Source organism: Argopecten irradians, chromosome 7, assembly GCF_041381155.1.
Source record: "Argopecten irradians isolate NY chromosome 7, Ai_NY, whole genome shotgun sequence".
In the NCBI taxonomy this organism is placed as follows: Eukaryota; Metazoa; Mollusca; class Bivalvia; order Pectinida; family Pectinidae; genus Argopecten; species Argopecten irradians.
The window spans coordinates 11,628,505-11,656,333 of record NC_091140.1 but is presented as its reverse complement, the minus strand read 5'-3'; the positions used below and the strand labels follow the sequence as shown (position 1 = coordinate 11,656,333).

Here is a 27,829-nt window from a genome sequence, read left to right as displayed (position 1 = left end):
ACTGTTTGACACTCTCAGTAACGGACTACTCCAACTGTTTGACACTCTCAGTAACGGACTACTCCAACTGTTTGACACTCTCAGTAACGGACTACTCCAACTGTTTGACACTCTCAGTAACGGACTACTCCAACTGTTTGACACTCTCAGTAACGGACTACTCCAACTGTTTGACACTCTCAGTAACGGACTACTCCAACTGTTTGACACTCTCAGTAACGGACTACTCCAACTGTTTGACACTCTCAGTAACGGACTACTCCAACTGTTTGACACTTCAGTAACGGACTACTCCAACTGTTTGACACTCTCAGTAACGGACTACTCCAACTGTTTGACACTCTCAGTAACGGACTACTCCAACTGTTTGACACTCTCAGTAACGGACTACTCCAACTGTTTGACACTCTCAGTAACGGACTACTCCAACTGTTTGACACTCTCAGTAACGGACTACTCCAACTGTTTGACACTCTCAGTAACGGACTACACCAACTGTTTGACACTCTCAGTAACGGACTACTCCAACTGTTTGACACTCTCAGTAACGGACTACTCCAACTGTTTGACACTCTCAGTAACGGACTACTCCAACTGTTTGAAAATCTCAGTAACTGACCAATACGATTGTCTCACACTCTATAACGGACCACTCCAACTGTTCCACACTCTTTGCAGCGGACCACTCCAACTGTTCCATACCCTTTGTAACGGACCACTCCAACTGTTCCACAATCTTTGCAGCGGACCACTCCAACTGTTCCACACTCTCTGTAACGAACCACTCCAACTGTTCCACACTCTCTGTAACGGACCACTCCAACTGTTCAATGCCCTTTGTAACGGACCACTCCAACTGTTCCACAATCTTTGCAGCGGACCACTCCAACTGTTCCACACTCTCTGTAACGGACCACTCCAACTGTTCAATGCCCTTTGTAACGGACCACTCCAACTGTTCCATACCCTTTGTAACGAACCACTCCAACTGTTCCACACTCTCTGTAGCGGACCACTCCAACTGTTCCACACTCTCTGTAACGGACCACTCCAACTGTTCCACACTCTCTGTAACGGACCACTCCAACTGTTCCACACTCTCTGTAATGGACTACTCCAACTGTTCCACACTCTCTGTAACGGACCACTCCAACTGTTCAATGCCCTTTGTAACGGACCACTCCAACTGTTCCACAATCTTTGCAGCGGACCACTCCAACTGTTCCACACTCTCTGTAACGAACCACTCCAACTGTTCAATGCCCTTTGTAACGGACCACTTCAACTGTTCAATGCCCTTTGTAACGGACCACTCCAACTGTTCAATGCCCTTTGTAACGAACCACTCCAACTGTTCAATGCCCTTTGTAACGAACCACTCCAACTGTTCAATGCCCTTTGTAACGGACCACTCCAACTGTTCCACACTCTTTGCAGCGGACCACTCCAACTGTTCCACACTCTCTGTAACGAACCACTCCAACTGTTCCACACTCTCTGTTACGAACCACTCCAACTGTTCCACACTCTCAGTAACGGTCCACTCCAACTGTTCCACACTCTCAGTAACGGTCCACTCCAACTGTTCAATGCCCTCTGTAATAGACCACTCCAACTGTTCCACGCTCTCTGTTACGAACCACTCCAACTGTTCCACACTCTCTGTAAGGGACCACTCCAACTGTTCAACACTCTCTGTTACGAACCACTCCAACTGTTCCACACTCTCAGTAACGGTCCACTCCAACAGTACTCTTGCTGAAACTTCTGTTAATGGAACAATAAAAACTAAACAAAAAACAAATTATTGGAATATGAACGAAAATATCAAATATCAAAATAAAATCATGAGATATAGAACATAAACCAAAAATATATAACATAAAAAGGTTTTTATCTTATTTATGACAAATTCGTATATAATTGTTACGGAAAATTCAAAAATACACTATCAGGGTATTTACAACAGGAAGACCATCAAGACCTAATATATTTGTGTGGCAATCAATACACGACAAAGATAACAATAAAGCATTACAGACATGGTGAGGTCGGCAGGTTAATGGTGACAACATCTGACTAAGATTTCCATCTCCTCGGACTATTTACAGGTAAGTTGTGTGAGGTGACAACATCTGACTAAGATTTCCATCTCCACGGACTATTTACAGGTAAGTTGTGTGAGGTGATAACATTTGACTAAGATTTCCATCTCCTCGGACTATTTACAGGTAAGTTGTGTGAGGTGATAACATCTGACTAAGATTGCCATCTCCTCGGACTATTTACAGGTAAGTTGTGTGAGGTGATAACATCTGACTAAGATTTCCATCTCCTCGGACTATTTACAGGAAAGTTGTGTGAGGTGATAACATTTGACAAAGATTTACATCTCCTTGGACTATTTACAGGTAAGTTGTGTGAGGAGATAACATCTGACTAAGATTTCCATCTCCTCGGACTATTTACAGGTAAGTTGTGTGAGGAGATAACATTTGACTAAGATTTCCATCTCCTCGGACTATTTACAGGTAAGTTGTGTGAGGAGATAACATCTGACTAAGATTTCCATCTCCTCGGACTATTTACAGGTAAGTTGTGTGAGGAGATAACATCTGACTAAGATTTCCATCTCCTCGGACTATTTACAGGTAAGTTGTGTGAGGAGATAACATTTGACTAAGATTTACATTTCCTCGGACTATTTACAGGTAAGTTGTGTGAATTGATAACATTTGACTAAGATGTCTATGTCCTCGGACTATTTACAGGTAAGTTGTGTGAGGAGATAACATTTGACTAAGATTGCCATCTCCGCGGACTATTTACAGGTAAGTTGTGTGAGGAGATAACATTTGACTAAGATTTCCATCTCCTCGGACATATTTACAGGTAAGTTGTGTGAGGAGATAACATCTGACTAAGATTTCCATCTCCTCGGACTATTTACAGGTAAGTTGTGTGAGGAGATAACATTTGAATAAGATTTCCATCTCCTCGGACTATTTACAGGTAAGTTGTGTGAGGTGATAACATCTGACTAAGATTTCCATCTCCTCGGACTATTTACAGGTAAGTTGTGTGAGGAGATAAAATTTGACTAAGATTTTCATTTCCTCGGACTATTTAAAGGTAAGTTGTGTGAGGTGATAACATTTGACTAAGATGTCTATGTCCTCGGACTATTTACAGGTAAGTTGTGTGAGGAGATAAAATTTGACGAAGATTTTCATTTCCTCGGACTATTTAAAGGTAAGTTGTGTGAGGTGATAACATTTGACTAAGATTTACATCTCCTCGGACTATTTACAGGTAAGTTGTGTGAGGAGATAACATCTGACTAAGATTTACATCTCCTCGGACTATTTACAGGTAAGTTGTGTGAGGTGATAACATCTGACTAAGATTTACATCTCCTCGGACTAATTACAGGTAAGTTGTGTGAGAAAATAACATTTGACTAAGATTTACATCTCCTCGGACTATTTACAGGTAAGTTGTGTGAGGTGATAACATTTGACTAAGATTTACATCTCCTCGGACTATTTACAGGTAAGTTGTGTGAGGAGATAACATTTGACTAAGATTTACATCTCCTTGGACTATTTACAGGTAAGTTGTGTGTGAGAGATAACATTTGACTAAGATTTACATCTGCTCGGACTATTTACAGGAAGGTTGTGTGAGGAGATAACATTTGACTAAGATTTACATCTGCTCGGACTATTTACAGGTAAGTTGTGTGAGGTGATAACATCTGACTAAGATTTACATCTCCTCGGACTATTTACAGGTAAGTTGTGTGAGGTGATAACATTTGACTAAGATTTACATCTCCTCGGACTATTTACAGGTAAGTTGTGTGAGGTGATAACATTTGACTAAGATTTACATCTCCTCTCCTCGGACTATTTACAGGTAAGTTGTGTGAGGTGATAACATTTGACTAAGATTTACATCTCCTCGGACTATTTACAGGTAAGTTGTGTGAGGAGATAACATTTGACTAAGATTTACATCTCCTCGGACTATTTACAGGTAAGTTGTGTGAGGTGATAACATTTGACTAAGATGTCTATCTCCTCGGACTATTTACAGGTAAGTTGTGTGAGGTGATAACATTTGACTAAGATTTACATCTCCTCGGACTATTTACAGGTAAGTTGTGTGAGGAGATAACATTTGACTAAGATTTCCATCTCCTCGGACTATTTACAGGTAAGTTGTGTGAGGAGATAACATTTGACTAAGATTTCCATCTCCTCGGACTATTTACAGGTAAGTTGTGTGAGGAGATAACATTTGACTAAGATTTACATCTCCTCGGACTATTTACAGGTAAGTTGTGTGAGGTGATAACATTTGACTAAGATTTACATCTCCTCGGACTATTTACAGGTAAGTTGTGTGAGGAGATAACATTTGACTAAGATTTACATCTCCTCGGACTATTTACAGGAAAGTTGTGTGAGGTGATAACATTTGACTAAGATTTACATCTCCTCGGACTATTTACAGGTAAGTTGTGTGAGGTGATAACATTTGACTAAGATTTCCATCTCCTCGGACTATTTACAGGTAAGTTGTGTGAGGTGATAACATCTGACTAAGATTTCGATCTCCTCGGACTATTTACAGGTAAGTTGTGTGAGGAGATAACATTTGACTAAGATTTACATTTCCTCGGACTATTTACAGGTAAGTTGTGTGAGGTGATAACATTTGACTAAGATGTATATGTCCTCGGACTATTTACAGGTAAGTTGTGTGAGGAGATAACATCTGACTAAGATTTACATCTCCTCGGACTATTTACAGGTAAGTTGTGTGAGGAGATAACATTTGACTAAGATTTACATCTCCTCGGACTATTTACAGGTAAGTTGTGTGAGGTGATAACATTTGACTAAGATTTACATCTCCTCGGACTATTTACAGGTAAGTTGTGTGAGGAGATAACATTTGACTAAGATTTACATCTCCTCGGACTATTTACAGGTAAGTTGTGTGAGGTGATAACATTTGACTAAGATTTACATCTCCTCGGACTATTTACAGGTAAGTTGTGTGAGGTGATAACATTTGACTAAGATTTACATCTCCTCGGACTATTTACAGGTAAGTTGTGTGTGAGAGATAACATTGACTAAGACTAATTACTATTACATCTCCTCGGACTATTTACAGGTAAGTTGTGTGAGGAGATAACATCTGACTAAGATTTCCATGTCCTCGGACTATTTACAGGTAAGTTGTGTGAGGTGATAACATTTGACTAAGATTTACATTTCCTCGGACTATTCACAGGTAAGTTGTGTGAGGAGATAACTTTTGAATAGATTTTCATCTCCTCGGACTATTTACAGGAATGTTGTGTGAGGTGATAACATTTGACTAAGATGTCTATCTCCTCGGACTATTTACAGGAAAGTTGTGTGAGGTGATAACATATGACAAAGATTTACATCTCCTTGGACTATTTACAGGTAAGTTGTGTGAGGAGATAACATTTGACTAAGATTTACATCTCCTCGGACTATTTACAGGTAAGTTGTGTGAGGAGATAACATTTGACTAAGATTTACATCTCCTCGGACTATTTACAGGTAAGTTGTGTGAGGAGATAACATTTGACTAAGATTTACATCTCCTCGGACTATTTACAGGTAAGTTGTGTGAGGAGATAACATTTGACTAAGATGTCTATCTCCTCGGACTATTTACAGGTAAGTTGTGTGAGGAGATAACATTTGACTAAGATGTCTATCTCCTCGGACTATTTACAGGTAAGTTGTGTGAGGAGATAACATTTGACTAAGATTTACATCTCCTCGGACTATTTACTGGTAAGTTGTGTGAGGAGACTGCCAACATATATTCAACACAGGACGTGGAAATTGACGTTCTGACTTTCTTTATAAACATAGACGGAAACGCTGGTGAGGGCCAAATCGATTCCAGCATTTCTTCGGATGAAAAGATTTCCGAGGTTTATCATGAAAAATCCATAAAGCAGCAGATCCAAGGACACGATTGCCTGGTCCCATTAAAATATACCGTAGTAACTGTCCTGCTTATACCGGTCAGACTGAGCTGAAACATTGATACTTTAGTAAAACTACACTAATTATAGTAAATTATTGAATATGTTATAGTGACGATGGTTAAGCGATACTTAGTACACAAGCAATGGTTTTATTGGAACTACAGAAACAGTTATTGACCAGCGGTAAAAGGGAATAATGTTGTTCGAGACACTGTCGCCCTCTATTGCAAAACCTATGATGACGTCACATTTGCTATGAATACCATTCAGATAGAAAATTTTTATTTATATGACAAGAATTTCTACAGTATGATTTGTACTTACAGGTCTGATTTGAGCAGACTGACTACATCACCAAATTCGGCTAGACACGTGACATGTCTGTCCCGCACGCGCCAAACTGGATTCACTTCCGGCGCAGCGAATTCACAAATCCCCGAACACCTGTACGCCTGATAAGCAATGATATTGAAATGTTTAAAGTAATTTGATATTAATTCCATCGTAACTGATAAATAATGCATGCTTATAATAAAACAACTGTTATGTTGGGCAGGCTCATTGCTATATCGCTTAAGTAGGGAAAATTGGGGAATGACTTGGAAACAAGGTTTGCAGACTTCAGAATTATACACAAATGAACCTTGCTTATTTATGTATACACAAACAACATTTATATAAATGAGCGGCATAGACACATCAATATAATTAATTTGTAAACCGTGGACTGAATGTGTGCATATGATGATGATCATCAATCATCATTCTTTTTTCCTCGTAATGTTGAGAGTACAGGACATTAACAAGTGGGGAGGGGTTCATCTATTGAAATGGACTTATTTACATTGTGATGTTTGAATCAAAGTTAAGATAAGTTTAATAAATACATTTATATAAATATTTGCGCTTCATCAGTGAAAAGAAACAAAAGGCTTGAAAATAAAATCACTTGTGTGATTATTTTGGTAATGTTAATGCGTACATGAAATATATATCAAAATTCCGTTCATTTTTACATTTGCAATGTCACACTCTACAACACGTATACAGGCACACGAAGTAGATCTGAATCTGATCATGAAAGCCACTGCACTAAGTGACATCAGAGTCTCATGGTATCAGACAATCATTGTCAATGCAACATAGAGCAATAATATAATGACGTCACTTTCCGAGATATAACACCAGTCTAAACGATGGCACAAAATGCTTTAGACTGGATTACTTGCCTCATTACCGACTCTCCACTAGGCTGCGCCAGTACATCATACTATTTTTGAGCGTGGAAAATCCATGATGTTTGAGTGAGCTAAAGTGACGTCGAAGTTCTGTTGTAACACAACAGGAAGTGACGTTAACATATTCTCTTTGATCGTCACGACGGACATTACACATTGGATTTTTTTCTATTAAAAAGTAAAACCGACAGTGTTACAATTAAACTGTACAAAATGCATTTAGTTTGATTAAACTGAAAATAAAATCAATTACAATGTTAATGATACCGAACAGCAGCTGCATCAATGAAACCACTGTATGTTAGTCACGTGACTTGTCCGCTCCAATTAAGACCGCTATCGTTTCTATGTTTCGTATCTAATTTAAGCAAACAAACTTTAAACAGTACAGTGATGGATGTTCTGTGACAGACAAGGTAATTGGTTCTGACACGTCTACCACCGTCTCCCTCTAATCTATAAATTAATGCCATCCTCTTATCTCGAACGTGATCTGTTAACATCCAATTATAACGATGGGATTATTTCATGTTAACATCCAATTATAACGATGGGATTATTACATCACATTCACGCTATTCCCTCCATTATACACCCAGTCATATCGTATATATACATACATAAATGTACATACGATATTATTACCTATTGAAGTAATACTGGTACCATTACAGACAAATAATCGTTGATCCAAGACAAAGCTTACTTTTCCACAAAGGAGGAGTGTCAATTTGGACCCTCTAGTGGCCATTTCCGTTAAGCATTATTCTTTTTTTTTACAGATACCCGGGGTTAGAACATCATGATATGACATATGATTAAGGTCAGGTATGAGTCCTTTGTGAGATATGGGGGGTTAAACAGGTAGGACTATTTTCTGTTTTGTCCAGTTTTGTAGGTTCCAAATTATATTTTTGAATGACTTTTTATGAATTGTAATGCATTTATATGTTAAAAATAATACATTTTGAAAATATAACTTAGTGTCAAAAAATAGGTCACGGTGACATAATTTTGTTAAATGTCATTTATTCAAAAATAAAGTTCATCTGGTGCCATAATATACCAGACAAAATGCAATATACATTATATCATATTGCATTGAGCAATATATTTTCATATGATAAACTAAAACAAAGAATATTGTGGATTAGAAAGGATTGGGGAATTTTGCAATAACAAAAGACACAACTTGTGCCCTTGTGTGATAAAAAGAATATTGTGGATTAGAAAGGATTGGGGAGATTTGCAATAACAAAAGACACAACTTGTGCACTTGTCTGATATATACAGAAAGTTTCAAGGAGCTGCGTTGAACGGTTTTGGAGTTATAGCGCGGAAACAAAAGGAAACAGTAATTTGGAATTTTTGACTAAGTTTCCATGGAAATGAGAAAAATGCAAAAAATGGAAGGTCTGCCTGTAATAGCAAAAAGACACAACTTGTGCACTTGTCTGATATATACAGAAAGTTTCAAGGAGCTGTGTTGAACGGTTTTGGAGTTATAGTGCGGAAACAAAAGGAAACAGTAAGTTGGTATTTTGAATAACTTTCCATGGTAACGGAAAAAAAATCCCAGAATGGAAGGTCCGAAATAGCAAAATCCACAACTAGGGCACTTGTCTGATATATACAGAAAGTTTCAAGGAGCTGTGTAGAACGGTTTTGGAGTTATAGTCCAGAAACAAAAGGAAACAGTAAGTTGGTAGTTTTGACTTAGTTTCCATGGTAACGGAAAAATACCAAAGTGGAAGGTCCGAAATAACAAAAGGCACAACTAGATATATACATAAAGTTTCAATGAGCAGCATTGAATGGTTTTGGAGTTATAGCACGGAAACAAAAAGAAACAGTAATTTTGTATTTTCGACTAAGTTTCCATGGTAACGGTAAAAATGCGGGTCTGCAGTAGCAAAAAGCGCAACTAGGGCACATGTCTGATATATTCAGAAAGTGTCATGGAGCTGCGTTGAAGGGTTTTTGAATTATGGTCCGGAAAAGGATCTCGGATGGACGGATGGATAGAGCCTAAAACAATATCCCTCCCTATTTAAAATATCAAACGACTAGTGATCTGAGGCACAGTGTTCTAATTAATTTTGTGAAATACAGTCAGTGTATTATCATATTTGTTATATTCTATTCAACATTACAAGTTTAAAGTGGTATATTATCAAAACTGTTTTTATATACTGAATTATATATGCTTACAATTCACTCAGGCTAATACTTTTACATAACCAAGAAGCAAAATATGGCATAAATGTATTGTTCTACATTTCTTATGAAACATATAACGTAAAACATTGACAAATTCCACGACATTGTTAAATATTTCAATTAATATCGTTGAAATATCAAATCGTTGATCAATACGATTAAGCAGGTACAATATGGACGCTGTACTCATACCCGAGCCAAAGTCACGCACGTTAAACAAATAAACTACATAACCACTGAGAAGGTGATAAAATGATTTTTAGGCAAGACAATTCACCTAATAAGGTAAACACACTACTCTCAGAGCGATTTGAGCAGTTCTAGACAAAAGTTGCATTACTCTACGAGCAAGGAACAGGGTTCGGCATACAAGAAGTTCGACCACAATGTGTAATGGACAGGAAGCGAGTTTGAACATCTACCCACATGTCACAACCATGAGTTTTCAGGGATATCACAGTAAAACCAACTGATCTTATTTCCATTATAACTGGGTTTTTTCGATATATGTACAAATAATGTTCTCTTAGACTGAATTGTCCCTTTAAGATTACTATGGAGAATTTCGTAGTTGACATTTGAAGATACAGCTACATTTAACGTGTGTAAAATACATGTATCTATCTTAATCACACCACACTGTTGTCTGCCATGGTGTGGTTTGGGTAGCAGAGTACAGTAGATTTTTAAAATTCAGCAAAATAAAGTGCAGGTTTTAATTTTGTACACAGCTTTTTAATCTTAATAACAACTACATAAATTTTGGACAGTCTGTGAGTCTTTAAAAACCATGGTAACCAAATATTTTTTTGAAAATTGCAAAAAAAAAAAAAAAAATAGGATTTTTAATCCAAAATTACATTCCCTCTGGCAGATTTTTTTTCTTGAACATAGTTTAAAACCAAGCATCACTGTCGTGATAGCGGAACTGAGCCTATTTCGACATAGATATAACATTAACTTTTGAGCAATCTTATCTTGTACCGCGGCTATCAATTGCTGCTGCTACAGTATTGAGTTTTTCCGTCTTTGACGCACATTCCGATACCCTCTAAACCATTAATCTCGAACCCATTTTGTTAAACTCCTTTATGCAAATGTGAAGCCTGTATATAAGTCTCTAGATTGATTTCACCAATTTAGGACATACGTATTTAAAAAAAAATGTATATGATAAAACAGAGGCCTTCTGCTTCATAAAAAATCTCACTCATGGCCTTTCGGTCTTACTGTGAACTGCCACCTTGGCTTTTGCTCGGTGATCGGCAATGATCTATTTTGATTGGTCAAAAATGTAGAAGAGACAGGGAATTCCCTGTGTCTATTTATAGTCAGGTTACCGGATTTGTAATATCAACCTGTGAACCTGTTATCAGAGCTTGTTATCATGTTCTTTCTGTTATTATAGGATTGTAATAACCTTCTATCTGTTGTTAACGGAGCTTGTTATTATTAATCCTTGTTAACGGAGCTTGTTATAACCTTCTATCGTTGTTAACGGAGCTTGTTATAACCTTCTGTCGTTGTTATAACCTTTATCGTTGTTAACGAGCTTGTTATAACCTCTATCGTTGTTAACGGAGCTTGTTATAACCTTCTATCCGTTGTTAACGGAGCTTGTTATAACCTTCTATCTGTTGTTAACGGAGCTTGTTATAACCTTCTATCTTGTTAACGAGCTTGTTATACTTCTATCGTTGTTAACGGAGCTTGTTATAACCTTCTATCGTTGTTAACGGAGTGTTTCTTCTTCGTTGTTAACGGAGCTTGTTATAACCTATCTATCCTTGTTAACGGAGCTTGTTATAACCTTCTATCCGTTGTTCGAGCTTGTTTAACTTCACGTTTTAACGGAGCTTGTTATAACCTTCTATCCGTTGTTAACGGAGCTTGTTATAACTTCTATCTGTTGTTAACACTTGTTATCCTTCTATCGTTGTTAACGGAGCTTGTTATAACGAGCTTGTTATAACTTTACTCTTGTTAATTGTTAACTACTTCTATCTGTTGTTAACGGAGCTTGTTATAACCTTCTATCCGTTGTTAACGGAGCTTGTTATAACCTTCTATCCGTTGTTAACGAGCTTGTTATAACTTCTATCGTTGTTAACGGAGCTTGTTATAACCTTCTATCTGTTGTTAACGGAGCTTGTTATAACCTTCTATACGTTGTTAACGGAGCTTGTTATAACCTTCTATCCGTTGTTAACGGAGCTTGTTATAACCTTCTATCCGTTGTTAACGGAGCTTGTTATAACCTTCTATCCGTTGTTAACGGAGCTTGTTATAACCTTCTATCTGTTGTTAACGGAGCTTGTTATAACCTTCTATCCGGTATCCTTCTTGTTGTTAACGGAGCTTGTTATAACCTTCTATCCGTTGTTAACGGAGCTTGTTATAACCTTCTATCCGTTGTTAACGGAGCTTGTTATAACCTTCTATCCGTTGTTAACGGAGCTTGTTATAACCTTCTATCTGTTGTTAACGGAGCTTGTTATAACCTTCTATCTGTTGTTAACGGAGCTTGTTATAACCTTCTATCTGTTGTTAACGGAGCTTGTTATAACCTTCTATCCGTTGTTAACGGAGCTTGTTATAACCTTCTATCCGTTCCGTTGTTAACGGAGCTTGTTATAACCTTCTATCCGTTGTTATAAAAGACTGGTACTTATTTCCTTCTATCTCTTGCTATCAGAGCTTGGTATCTCCTACATATTTCAACCAGAGCTTGGTATCTCCTATATTATCTCCTGTTATCAGTGCTCGATATCTCCTTTATTGGTATCATAGCTTGCTATCTCCTCTCTGATACTCTCCGCCTTTAACAGTTTCTGAGCACGCACCTGTGTCATTATACATACTTATTAATGAAGTAAGATAATCTAGGATTACAGAGGTATACAATCCCCCGGTGGGCTTGTCTATTCGTGCCCTTAAGTAATGGTATCAAAATGATATCTAATATACGATATGTATGACAAAGGGCCACGTGTATGAATATCCATCTGTCCATCAGACACATAAATCGCGATGTATGTGTATATAATGACACCAAGACGTCAATCAGTGATATATATATTTCCATGTTTGGTCCGGTCTCTAGTTATTTGTTTCGTCTTGATTAAGTTTTATTTTGTTTTATAGACGTATAAATATTCATAGAAGAACATATTAGTCACGTTGATCTAATTACTTGAGCTCTGTGAGTCTACCTTTCGCTAATCAAGCAGGTGCTCTCATCATCTCGTGGCCTTGTTCCGCCAGTTAACTTATGTCGTCAATGGTTTCTATGAAAACCGTGAAAACATACCTATCTCTCACACATCAAAGATAAAAATTCTATAATGGAGATTAGCTCTTAAAGATAAGTTAACGACATTGTTTCGTTCAGATTGGAATTTCGATATTTTAATTTTCGGTAAATCTTAACACAAAAAAAAACAAACAAAAAAACTACCAAAAAATGTTCCTGTTACGGTTACCATAGGTTCAAAGATTCGAGTCGGAACCCCTCGCCAATTAACTAGTAAATGTCATCGGCACACCTCGATTGTCTTGAGCTGCGATACAAACGAGTTGATATAGCTGTTTGTTTGTTTTCCTTGGTCATATTTCCGTTTAGATGGACTGCATAAACATATGCAGTTTGGTTACTGACAAGACCGTTTAGGGACAAACAAGAGTTCTTTAATCCCCAGAAAATGACATTAAAATAAGCAAATTACGTCAATTAATTCTGTTTCGTCAAAACCAACCAAGGTATGGTCACACTAAAATGCTTTATTGTAACAAATATTATTGAAGTTTGTTAATCTGATCACAAGACTTTCAGTACATGTAGGTCTTGTCAAACTGCTTAACCACTGACTCATTAACTCTCAGTCTTTAAAGCGAAGGATAACATTTGGTTGTATGTTATTTGAAAAAAAAGTATTTTGATGAAGGCTTTAATTATACCTTGAGCAGGAAAACAAGTTTTATTTGTATAGAAAATCGTAATAAGAAGAAAGCATCAAACGGAAGTAAGTACAAAGGAACAGTGTTTGAGAGAAAATTTGGTTATAGAACAGACTTCGTAATGAACCTATAATAACAAGTTATATTCCAAGATAACTACCACAAAGGGGACTCTACAGTAGAGCTACTGACGGTCCTCGGCCAGGCGAGGTTCAGACAGTCTGTTAGTTACATACCAAATCAATTATGTAGGGAACAGAAGATTGGAATCCTCTTTTGTATTACCAATAGAAGGGGAACAAGTGTAAATTCTGAAGAAAACCTACAGAAAAAAAATGTTAAATTAATATTTTAGAAAGGACGTCTGCCCTCCGACGCTAGTTAAAACATGTCGCCGGAATCGGTATAATCAATCATGGCGCCAATGTAAGAATTTTGTGAGAATTATCTCGGTGAAAGGTATCGGTATGTGTAGATATGTGTGACATGATAAATTCTGTAGGTCTTTTCCTCGTGTAAATTTAACTTCATGTGAGCAAATATTGATCGTTAATCATTTACATGCTTTGAAATACTTCCTTGGTTTTTTCAATTGGTTAATCACCAATCTCCCCAGGGTTCATTGCGGTCCCTGATCTTATTATATACATATAGTGTATATATCACAAAGAATTTTGTGATAAATTTTAAAGTGCTTTGAACTTGTGTTAATAGTTGCTAAATTTTAACATCAATTATCAGTTAATACTATTGTGTGTAATTTGACATTCCTAAGGTTATATTCTTGATCATATTTACTCTACATATATCGTTTGTGACATTTGAGATAAAAACCCGTATGTGTGATAACTGTGTATATCCTCTGGCAATTTACTTCGATACCTTTTCTGAAAGATTTTATGTTCCATTCTATTACGTAACCGTATTAATGTCACGGCCATCCTAATTGCCTAAAGGACACTGACCACGGTTGATTAATCTGCCAATGAGCGATATCTGTCAATCATAATTCTGTAATTTTATTGTATGTACATTATTTAAGCATGAAATATTTTATTTGTAAATCAGTTAGGTCTCCGACTTTGTACGGAACACAACAGCTACATTCTGGACACTCCAGAATAGCGATCCGTCAAGTCAAAATTATCATCATTAAATTCCAAAGTTCAACATTTTCTTACGTCATCTTTACTTCTTGACAAAACGTGCGGAAGTTGCCGTATGTTAATGTGGATCGCCATCTACAGACAACTAATTCGGTGTCTACATATTGGATTACCAATACGAGTGAACTTTCATTTTATTTCTATGCAATGTGCCACATATAGTTGATATGTGAGAAAGAAATACAAGAGAAAGGCAAATTCCACTTGAATTCTTCGTTTTGTGTCCTGCGATTTATATCATTACCAACGGTCCGAACCGAACCTGACAATAACACACATTTTCTTTATTAAATATACATGACCTAATCCTATTGGCTAAACGAAAATAAGTTGTGTCGCTCGTATCGTTTGTCTTTGACGTAATCAACACGCCAGAGACACACCTGAAAAACAATATTTCAGTTTCCAAAACACAATTAAGGGCGATTTTGTGTCAGTTTTGTTGAAATATGGGTACGCTATTACCGTAATGACAGCAAATTGCAGGGTTTCGTAGGATGTTTTTGAAAGGAACGATATCAATTCAACTAAAATAATGGACTTTTACCGAGAGAAGCTAGACGTTGTCCTCCTAGAAAGTTTTATACCGTTGTCCTTATACTGGACATGAAGAGTATGTTTAAACCGATCTAGACCCTGAGACGTCTAAAATGGCCCATGTACGCAGAGATTCGGTCCAAATACACATAGATCCCTGTGATATGTACGTGTATCTACCGTGATGAGGGTGCTTAGTATATTACAGTGAACAAGTATCCATAGTAATACATGATTCCTATTTTAGCAATGCAAACAATATCCATGGATGCAAAGTGAATGGGTTTCATTTTGCATATATGGGTTTAGGATACATGCTTAAATATTAGCTCGGTCATCATATTTATAAAACGTCCCTTTGTGATCATCTATGGTAATCTTATAGATGAAACTTCTATCGTAGCCATTGGAAACAGACTATTTTAGGGAGCTGCTCCAGCAGTAAATCGTGGCTAGTAGTTAAGGAAACTCCTAACTATCTCTAGATCAAACATGGCAATGGACAGCTGGTTTCCTCGGAAACCAAACATTTGTTTTTGAAAACAACTTTGCCCCAAAGAAAACTAGTTAAAAAAACAGTAGAATATATACAGTGTAGTGCGTGCACTGTATCAGGAATAAATAATTGAAGGGAGAATTTTTGATAGCACGTCTCGGTCCAGCAGGGCGAGACGAGAAAATTGATGATACATTCATAATTAACAGGCTCTAGAGAATTCATACCGTGAAATTGGTAGTCGCCGAGGTAAACAAGGACTATTGTATCGCCGAGATGAACGGGACATTCTGTAGAGTTTAGATAATACAATAAATGTACATGGAAAGGGGAGGAGCTTCTTGTGTAATGACGTCATAATGTCACAAAGGTGCGTTTAATTGGTATACCTGACGTTACTATGAATATTGAGTCCAGCACTATAGCGAGAATTAACATGTTTTCTTAGAGAGAAAACAAAGACGGTTGAGACACACCATTTCAAGTATTTTACAGTTTGATCATTAGGGAAGCATTTCCGATATATCGCCAAAATAGACCGTCAAAGTTTCTTTCGACCATTACCATGCCCTAAATCTTCACCTTTAAATATTTCCATCCCCAACCTATATGTCTCTCATCTCCCCCAATCGCCATGATGATGGAATCGACTGACAACCAGACGTGATCAATAACGTCGTTCAGAATTTTAGATTCGCTGAATTATGGCCTTCAGTGTCCATCCTTTACCGGGGTTTCAAATGATGGAGATTTCCGACAGTAAAACATTCAGTGGAGCTCCGGAACAAATGTTCCCCTTCCGAGAGTCTGTCTCTCCGCAGCACCACACAATTACCATATGGAAATGAAGATTCTGCAGGCACATCACTGAATATCAATGTATCGTGGAAAAATACAACATAACATGTGAAATGAATGCGAGGCTAGGTGTGTCTCATATAGGTTGTTGCCTACTGCACGTATCACCATGTCAGTCATGGCCATGTCGGTGGCGGTGTCGTCCACAGAGATTTTAACTTTGCTCGAACGGACAATTTGTCTTTTTGATTCGTTGTGTTCCCGAAGACCACATGCGAAAAACAAAATAACGAAAAAGCGCATAATTCCCAAAGCAAGAAACAAGAAAATATAGAGCCGCAAAAGCAATTAGACAAAAAGCAAAGACCCACCAAAGCGAAAACATCATGCAAACCTTACTCGTGTCTCCTTTCTAGATTCAGTATCACTATTACTAAGCGTAATTCGGTAAATTCGCTAGAATTTGGATGATCATGGAGATTGGGTAATAAACAAATATTAACACACCATGGCACTTGTCAATTATAGGTCATGCCAATCATCTCCACAACACTGAAGTGCACGTGAACTTTGTTTGTCATGACTTTTATCGATTACAATCACATTTGTAGTAAAACCATCATCTGTTGAGGTGTTTATTGAACTCTCCGTATACTGTGGTTTGATGTTTATTGAAGTTCCGGTTGTGACACGTCTACATGTTACGTATTTATGGAACTTCCGGTCGTCACATGATCGCCAGCAGAATGGCTATTTATTGTAAATGATCATGAACGTCCAAATCTAGTTAGGATTCGATTTTATACCAAGTGACCAGGAAAACGAATTACGGGGATGGAAAAGAATCAATCAAAATAATTAATGGCATGCGAAACGTTTTGTGAGAATTACTTTTACATGGCAATACACGGTCGTTGCCAAGAAACCGTTTACGTGGGATATAAAAGTCCGCAATAAATGTGTTCGCTTGGAGAGAGGTGTGTTATTACACAATTCTTTATTTGAATATAAAAGATCTGTGGCTGTATTTGAACTAAGTTGTTTCTGTGTATAGATATGTGTAAAGTCGGGATTACTAATGGTGCCGACTTCTTGATCTGGTACAGGCTCTCACCGTATACGTATATAAAACAGTCGTTACGGTTCGAGCTGAATACGTGAGCATTTGACAACACTTCTTTGTCCTGATATATACATTATCACCTCCACGTTTTTCTCTGACACTTCCACAAAGGAAAGTGTCAATTAACGACTTTCATCGTAGTCTATAATACTCACTTTTAATAATCGAAAAATTGATCGTCCCCTACTTATACAGATTTTGTAGGACTTGATAGCGGATTTGCCTGTCCATAGACAATGAACCAGGTCGTAAGGAATGAATATAAGCCGTTAATTGTAACGTTAATATCCGCCAGTCGCTGGGTACAGCGGTTTACTTCCAAGGGTACGTGGTGGCACAACTGTAGCTCGTTCTGTACGCATGATCGGGCGCTGAAGAGGTGTTTCCGGCCTGACAGTAGTACTATCGATAAAGCCGTTTAAGACTTCCGTGAGTTTCGTACAAAATTGATATAGATTTAGCACTGGTGACATAGCTATGACCTCCCGACCAGTACACGGCCAAGTTAGCTCAATAACCAGGATCGACAAATACACATAAACTGTTGACGTCAGCGATATCAATGCATGCACTGCCAATAGGTAGCAGTAGCTCCTATATACGGAGCGGTAACTGATAGTTTCTCTTTCGTTTCAATCTTCCTTTCTTTTCCCCAAGGTCCCATCGGTATCGTTTGGCCATGAACTGCACCTTCGTTACTTAAAGATGTCTTGAGATCATGACACCAACCATAGACAATGTCTGAAATCTATTTAGTTAGCATCCCCTGTTTAAACAAGAGAAAGTTTGCTTCCTTGCATTTTGCATCACTTCTTAGAAAATATGTTCATTTCATGAAAAGTTGAAAACATAGTCTTTAAGGTTCGGGACACATTTTTGTCACCGAATATCCACACAATAAAAACCAAAGTTTTCTCGCGTGCTACTTACTTTCACGAATTTCGTGATTAAAATCAATACGCAAAAGGTTATCTCCTAAAAAGTAGATAGTGCACGATAAACAACTAGAACGAATATACGTACCCGGCCTACTATACCTTTCGGCAACGCCACTCTCTGTCTAAAAGTCTTTTAAGCCAAAATATTGCAGCTAGATAGACAACAAGTTCGCTAGCCAAATGTATGATACTCTGCCTGAAAGCCATGGCAGAACTCACGTCAAAATTGAAGTTCCCGCACTGCGCCACCTGCTGGATTACTGCAGTTTCACCTGTTCCGTTAACGTAGTAAGTAATCAAAACAATGAAAAAGTTCGTATCAGTGATCTAGGGATTAGGAAAAGAGCAGCGCCCTTTGAAAAACATGTTGTATGCGACTGGTTCAAAATACCATAGCATATCAGTGAGTTATTGTTCGGACATCAATTTTTTATTTTGTGCTTCAGAGGCCATCTTTTGAGATCGAAGTCTATCTTTGCATAATTTGTTTAACTTTGTAAAACAGAAACCACGCACGTATGAACTTTTCCTATCTGGAGAGAAATTATCCAATTACTTCATTTAGCTGATCTAAAACATTTAATAATTGACGAAATAATATATATGACTTCGCTGGAAGCTGTTGTTGACAGAAATGGTATTCCTCAATAGTCACTGCCATTACTTATGTTCAGTGTTGTTTACATATAAAAAAACGCGTTTTCATTGGTCGGCTGAAACATAGCCGAATCAAATCAGAATTTGACAGCAGGAAGTTCCCTTTTGGCGTGATATCCGCCATGGATATCAGAGAGAGTATCGTACAGAATACCCTTGGCTAGCGAAGTTGGATCCATAGACAATTCCAATCAATTTTAAATACGCTAATGCTATCTTCGGAATATGTTTTGATATCGAAATCGCGTAACTGCGAAATAAATTAGTATGTGTACATTAATACCCGTATTTTATAATGGAGTGTAACCGCGTTTGTTGGAGCTTACAGAAGTAGACACAATCCTTTTTGACCCTGACATACATATTGTATAACGCAAATATGGCAAGTATTGCAATTTCAACCCACGTTGTTGTAATGTGTACCAATTTATCTTATCATGTATATATCTTTACAAATTGATGTTAATATAAAAATGACCCGTTTCAAAAGATGAGTGGTGCATGCCGTGGATGGGGGAAATATCCCAATATGGTTTCACCATCTTTTTCATATAATGGAGTTAACTTTCATTTACCGCGGTCGGACCAATCAAATGATCGCTTACATCTGTCGTCGATATTTTGGAAAAACATGGCGCCATTAGCTACTATAAGACCTCGTGAATAAACAGAAAAAAATATTGTGCTGGTGGTAAAGTCGTATTTGTTGAAATACGGGCGACGTTTTTCAAGACAGATACAAATTTTCTCGGCATTTCGTTGGTTCCTTTGTCTAATCTTGTATATACGTACGTGTATTTGCTGCACTCCTGTCTCCACATGTGTCAAGTTACAAGCCCCTATGATACAACCTGGTTTGATTCGTCAGCTGTCAGATTTGGAACTCTCCGGTAATGGAGGGAGAAATAGAAACTCGTAATATTCCTAATCAAATCCGACAGCTAAAATTTGTCTACATTTATTTCCACTTAATGGGTTGGATAGACAATTCACGGTCTGTCATCACAATTTAAATGCAAAAATACAACCAGTTACACATAGGTAAATCCAGAATGGCGGGATCGCTTATGTAGATTTCGCCGGATACTATTTGATCTATTGATTTACCAGGGAAGTTCTGCTATAATTCTATATCGAAGAATTTCTGCTATCTTGTATTGTGTGTAATCTAGTATTTTACCACTACTGGACCTGCACACCATTGCATGCTTGTTACGTTTTAACGGCGATGCGAACCACTATAGAGAACATAGAATCAAACAGAGACATACACCTCCTATATCACAGATAAAACAGTAATTGGCTTTGAAGCCTTGATGATGTTTCGCTCTGACTGCATGGGTGCTGGAATGATTTCAAAGTTGTGCGTTCGTGTAGGTGTTTACACACATTTTATTACTTTTCAATTCGTAAGTTTGACTTTGCATGTTGAATATCTAAAGAATGATGGCGCCGGAAATGTTGAACTCTTATCAAGACAACGTGTACAATTTCCTTGTTATTAACCAGGAAATCAATAGCGAGAGTCTTCCAAAATCACCGATCCCATCTAAGTTGTGTAACGGCCCGCTTTTATGACCAATTAATTGATATAAAATATTCAATTGCCGAATGTTGTTATGTGCATGCACACAGCCATACTTTGAGTTAGCATCAGGAGTTTTAGTAACCTTTTTAGTGATATTTCCCGGGGAACACTTTAAATAGGATATGTATTGTGTTTCGGTGTTAATGTTGACTCGAGGGAATCATTAGTTGAAGTGATTTTATAGTTTCACTTATCACCCATCTCCCGATAAAACTATACATTAACCCTGCCTCTAACACCATTAATCACAGAACGATTAACAATGTAGTTCACAAAAAACAAATGACATTGCTGCACATAGTTTGTAGTTCTAAATAGGAACTTCATTCGCCAGCATATCTTATATAGAACTAATTGTAACTCACTGGGATGTTGATTGGCGTGGACACTAACTGAATTACCTCCCTTTTCCTCTCTCTGACTCCCTTGTTAGGAGTAAACTCATCGTTAACAATAACATCTGGAGACTGTCTTTTATTATTGATTAACGCACGCGTGAGCACGCGAGCTAGAACACTGGTTTCTGTGAGGGCCATTCTCAAGTCAATTCCCCAGAAATTTAATTATGCATATGCATCACTTGTTTACAGTTGAGGAGTGTTGTGATTCGCAATAAATTGGCAGTATAAGTGATCTTTACGCCGCGTTCTCAGTGTTATTTTTCGTAAACATTCGTCAGGTATTAAGCTATTTATGATTGTTTCCAGCTTCTAATAATATTTATTTTTTAATGTGTTACCAGCGAAGTTAAAATCCAATTGTACATCCATATGGTAAAGTTCTCTCTCATAGAACTCGCACATCAAACAAGTCTCTAATATTGAACGGATTTTGGCAGATACCTAACCCCAACCGGCCTACTGCTCTCGCTCTTGTTTCTTCTCCTCCTTCTATTCCTCCTTGAAATCCATAAACATATATAATAAAAGGTTTTCCTTTCTATATGTCTTGCACATTTGGAATATATATTTCCCAAAATGTCCTTCAAAGAATGATTTTATGTGTCCTTCTATATCTATTATCATTATTATTATAAAATATCCTTCAAATAATGATTTTATGTGTCCTTCTATATCTATTATCATTATTATTATTATTTAACAAGCTAACCGATACTTACATTATATATATAATTGGCTTCTTAGGTAAAATATGTTTTTCGTTTAAATATCACGTACAGTGTATATAATAATGACAATAAAAAAGCCAACCGAATTTTATAACATATATATAATTCATTTTTCACAAAAAATAATACGGGCAGCCACTTGAAACGTCATGATATACACGTGCAAATGACATAGTATCAATTCACTAGTAAACGTTTCTGTCATAATATGCGTGCCTCTGTGTTTTGGCCGAGGTGACCAAATTTTCATTTTATGGTCTCGGAATAGCAGTTGAGACTGCTTGTTTTACACATGTTCATAGAAATTTAACTGTCGAAAACAGATATATCTAGATTTAATATCCCATAAAAAGTTACATAATATAGGACCACGATCGAGAGAATCTCGGGTATCTATAACTATTTTCATGACAACTCCTTGTTTTATAAATACCAGTCGGGTTTTTTGCCAGGTCACTCCACTGTTTATCAATTAATAGAAATGTATCATAATATTTGTTTATCGCTTGAAGAAAAAAAACATACCTGTATTGTATTTTGTGATATTTCTAAAGCCTTTGACCGTGTATGGCATAAAGGTCTATTTGTAAAATTAAAGTCATATGGAATTGGTGGTGAGGTGATCGTTTGGTTAAAGGACTACTTAAATCAAAGGCAGCAAATGGTTTGTATAAATGAATCCGTCTCCAAATTGAGCTCTATTGATGCCGGAGTTCCGCAAGGTTCTATCCTAGGACCTCTTTTATTTTTGATATACATAAACGATATATCCGATATTTTTTATTCTGCATCTCGTCTGTTCGCTGATGATACCTCTCTCCAATGTTCCTCATCTTCCTGTTTTGAAATTCAAACTATCCTAAATAGAGATCTTGAAGCTCTGAATACGTGGGCCAAAACCTGGTTGGTCACTTTTAACCCTGATAAAACCGACGTACTTTTTATCTCAAATAGAAATGAAATAGATGAAATGTTAGAACTTGTGTTTGACGGAAATATTTTAGACTTTACGGATAGTCATAAACATTTGGGTGTAACTTTGAACTCTAGTGTAAAATGGGGGGACCATGTCGTAGCTATATACTCTTCAGTTATGAAGAAAATAAATGTTATGAGAAAATTGAAATTTATATTTAGAAGAGATGCTCTCTTGAGAATTTACTTAACGTTTATTTTACCAATCTTAGAGTATGCTTGTGAATTGTGGGATGGTTGTACTAAAAGCTCAACGCGAAGCTGCAAGAATTGTCACGGGTCTTCCATCTTATGCAAGTGTTCATGCCTTACAATTTGAAACTGGTTTAGAAACTTTATCGGATAGAAGAAAGAGAAGAAAACTTCAACTTTTGTATAAGATGCATAACAATCAAACTCCAGAATATCTTTCTTCCCTACTTCCTTCTACTGTTCAAGATAATGTTAGATATCCATTGAGAAATGTAAATAATTATAGAATCCCATATTATAGATTATCGTCAACTTCATCTTCATTTTTACCGTCAACACTTCGTTGTTGGAACTCCCTAGACAATTCTGTCAGATCGTCAGCTTCAATTACCATTTTCAAAAATTATCTAAAACCTCTTAACCATATCTCTCCTCCTCCCTTCTTTGGTATCGGCGACCGCAAAATTAATATTATTCATACTAAGCTCAGGCACCAGTGTAGTTCCTTAAATTATGATTTATTTCGAGTGAACCTTGCAGAAACTCCGAGCTGTTTGTGTGGACATTTATGTGAGAATGCTTATCATTTTTTCTTTGAGTGTGTCCTTTTTGATATAGAAAGAAACATTTTAGTTCAGAAATTAAATAATTTAAATTTGAATATTCCCTTAGATCTTGACTTACTGCTATTTGGTAGTCAAGAACTATCTTCAAATACCAATTCGGAACTATTCATATGTGTTCAAAATTTTATAAAGGGCAGCAAAAGGTTTTGAGAAATCAATATCGTTACACAGTATATGCTTTATTGAATATATACTATTGTTGCTTGTATTATTTTGCACAATATATATATTTATTTTTTGCCCATCCATAATAAAAATGTTATGCTTTCTCTCTCTCTCTCTCTCTCTCTCTCTCTCTCTCTCTCTCTCTCTCTCCTCTCTCTCCCTCCCTCTTCTCTCTCTCTAAATATATTCATATTATTCATTATAACTTTATTTCGCGAAGCGAACTTATAGAGGTGTCTCACTAACGTTATTCTATGTAAATCATCCATGAAGAGTTGGGAAACTTTCTCACAAACCGGAAACAGGAAGTCAACACAAGATCCAGCATCGCGCAAGACAGTATCCAAAGTCACATTTATTCATTATCTAACTTTATATGTATTTAAAGCAATTGTAATTATTTATATGTCAATGTTGTTGGGAAAGGGCTTTTATAAGTTGTAATAACTTGTGTCCGATCCTTTTGTAAATTTGTTTGCAATAAAATACGTTTAAACTATCTCGGGTAGCGATAGGCCAAGGACGTCTCCTTGCAGGCGGTGTATGGGATTTGCAAATGATCTAGTCTAGATGAAATACATGATTATTCTAATTACTGGTTTATGTAAATAATGAATGTACTTGCAATATTTCCAACGTTGGACATTTTTATTTTGCTATAATTAATATCGATGCTGCTATCGTTTTTGCGATGAGATGAGATGAGGAGGTTTTGCAGAGTTATCTCTGTTTTCCCTGTCGACACCAAAATAAAACTTGTATTGTAAGATAGTGACCGGGTATTCTGTTTATCCTGCAACTTTTTCATTATACATACAGAAGATGGTAATCAAAACGAAAACAAATTGCCTGTTATTTACACAGAATGTTCATTCCGGTGATTGTGACGTCACTGTTTGGCGGGATTGACTGCCGTTTCATTCATTCCTACTAAAAGTGACGTCACTGGAATGTTCGGGATCAAGTCAACAATTTTAGAAATTGAATCAAACGAAAGAAATTAAACATTTATTTACTGACATCGTAATATTTTCCTATTGCAACTATTACAGGAAATTCTTATTATCCGATATTGGGTTTTGTGCCCGACTAATGTCGATATTAGAGCTGAAAATGCATTGTTTCTTGATATTATTCCGCTTCTTCTGTTGACTTTAAATTCGTAAAATGAACTTAACCCGCGAAGGGCGTCAGAACGCTTGTTTTCAACGTGAATAAATACCGTAGTGATAAAGACCTTCCAAGTGAAAATTTACATCAGGGAAATAGGGATACAAAAAGACGATTTTCTCCAAAAGTAAGTAAGTTACACTACATTAATTTTGCTGGAACACTTAAAAAATCGTTCTGATTTCAGAACAATTGGAATTATGAAGATACCTCTTACAGTATTTTTATTATTATTATTATATATAATGTAAGTTAATTACACAAACAATTCAAATTACTATACAGTATTACTGTAACAATAAGTATTTATTATGTGTGAATGTTGAATATATCTGCATAAAAGAGGCAGAGAGTGGTGCAAGTTAGGTGAATATGGTGTTCCTTATGCGTAAATGTGGCTTTTTTTCCGCGAATATTAGAATGAAACGGAATGAAAGTCTCCCTTCTGACTATTTTATGTAAGAGTTGTCTCCCTTGATATATTTATAAACAGTTGTTGAAATTAATTCAAATTAACTTCATTGTATATAATTTTTGAGTGGATGCGACGAATAATTGAAATGTATTCAAGCCCAAATTCTTAATACATATGTAATTAGGTAAGAGAGAAAAGTGAGGTAAATTTGATCTAAAAGATAACAAATATGGAAATTGAATGAGAGCCCTAGGACATCCCTAGTCCAACCAATGTACCTGTAATTTTTTTACCTGTACTACATGTATTACTGAATATTTAAAAAAAAAAATAATATCTGTATTGTAAAGTGCTACTGTATGTATGGGTTCAATACATTATTGATAACAGCTCCTCAATAACATGGTCAAGGATTACATCCACTTTAGTCATCGTCAGCAACGGGGTGAGAAAAACGCAAATCAGTCCTATATTTTTGTCAAAAAAAAAATTGTTCCAATTAGTGTCAAAGAAAGCTCAAATCGGTGTATCAGTGGTGTCAAATAAAGCACAGATTGGTCCAATGTGATCGTCACAGAAACCGCAAATTTTGATGCAATATTATCGGCAAAGAAAATACAAATCGGCTCAAGAGTAGCGTGTAAGAAACCACAAACTAGTAATATCAGATAAAACACAATGTGATACTCTCATCTACTACAGTAGCCGTTACGTGTACAAATATCTATAGACGTTACCAAGAAGGCAAATTGTCGAGGAAATACATCGCATGGCCTAATTTGTTCACAAAAGAGAAAAACTGGCGAGATTAATCAATGCTGACTTAAAGGAAATGCTCAGACCTATTAGCATCGTAATGTTCTCACGAAATCCCGCCATAACGCTTTGTGTTCATTACAGAACACGGATGCGGATCACGGAATACACCAATACACGTACATATAAGTCATGAACATTCGGGATACACACGAGACCTTCCCGGGATACATTTTCTGTCTAAGGATAGACACCACTTAGTTTTACATCAATTTAACGCCTCCATTTTACAGTCTATCCCGCCACTATGACAAATATCATAAACATTACAAAACCATGTGCTTCTACCGACAAAACCAAATATAGAAAGAATTTTGCCATACAATCTACATTGTACGATAGTTTGGAAAACTATACTATATACATTCTTCATGTCAATACGAAACCTATATCTTTACTTCCTGTCAGTTTGAAACGTCACTTCCTGTATTAATCTGGGGTTTTTTTTTGCGGTTGTCTCCCTCTATCCCGCTACGTGTGGCTGTGTACCTTACCAGATTTCTGACTGACATATCAACGAATCACACTTTCATAGTCGGTTAAATTTTAATGGTTTGCTAATACTTCCGGTCTCTAATGTGAATATATCAATTTCAGTGAGTAAATAAACACGAGTTGCGTGCCTTTATAAGTGTGATTTGATTGTGTTCATTGTGATTATCAGCGTCTACAATCTCGTGTCCGTTCGGAAACATATCGCTGATGTCTATTGATAATATCTATTGGCTAAGAACAACTTGGTCTGTCCGTTTGACTAAGGAATGGGTGATAGTGCCAATTGTTTTCAAGCCCTAGTGCCTGAGTTCTCGCTCGGGCGGTATACCCATCTAAAAGGATGTCTGGTCTGGCGTCACTGTATACACGTCTGGCACAGCTTCTGTTTCTCAAAACAAATTACCACTGATGCTTTTATATTATTGTTTATTACCCAAGAGGATTCAAATCTGATTCGAGGTAGCGTCTCATCGAATCCTCCAGGTGGCGTCAGAGTTTTTGCGTCAACATTGCTTTCTAGACATGGTCAGATCAGCACTAGTACTCCGTGCCTCTGACAGGGTGTGGTCAAATGTATACAGCTCTTTCTAGACATGGTCAGTATTCCTTATCTCTTACAGGGTGTGGTCAAACGTCTACATCTCTTTCTAGACATGGTCAGTACTCCGTACCTCTGACAGGGTGTGGTCAGTACTCCGTACCTCTGACAGGGTGTGGTCGGTCTACATCTACATCTCTTTCTAGACATGGTCAGTACTCCGTACCTCTGACAGGGTGTGGTCAGTACTCCGTACCTCTGACAGGGTGTGGTCGGTACTCCGACATCTGACAGGGTGTGGTCAGTACTCCGTACCACTGACAGGACATGGTCAATACTCCGTACCTCTGAGAGGGTGTGGTCAAACGTCTACATCTCTTTCTAGACATGGTCAGTACTCCGTACCACTGACAGGACATGGTCAGTATTCCTTATCTCTTACAGGGTGTGGTCAAACGTCTACATCTCTTTCTAGACATGGTCAGTACTCCGTACCTCTGACAGGGTGTGGTCAAACGTCTACATCTCTTTCTAGACATGGTCA

The 27,829-nt window shown here is 37.1% G+C and overlaps 1 protein-coding gene across 1 annotated transcript; it reads right to left on the bottom strand.

Annotated features, from left to right (window-relative positions):
* Positions 1-1,111: 1,111 nt before the first annotated feature.
* LOC138327028 (apolipoprotein A-IV-like) lies at positions 1,112-27,704 on the bottom strand. The gene is made up of 2 exons (XM_069273021.1): positions 27,542-27,704; positions 1,112-1,767 (listed from the first exon to the last, which is right to left on the bottom strand). The coding sequence occupies exons 1-2, from the start codon at positions 27,702-27,704 to the stop codon at positions 1,112-1,114; spliced, it is 819 nt and encodes a 272-aa protein (XP_069129122.1).
* Positions 27,705-27,829: the final 125 nt, after the last annotated feature.

Bases quoted from the DNA above. Each gene is read 5' to 3' on its own strand.
- LOC138327028 (XM_069273021.1), bottom strand. From the start codon at position 27,704: ATGTCCTGTCAGTGGTACGGAGTACTGACCATGTCTAGAAAGAGATGT. The intron at 1,768-27,541 runs GTACGGAGTACT...TTCCATTAACAG, and splicing joins CCGACCACACCCTGTCAGAG to AAGTTTCAGCAAGAGTACTG.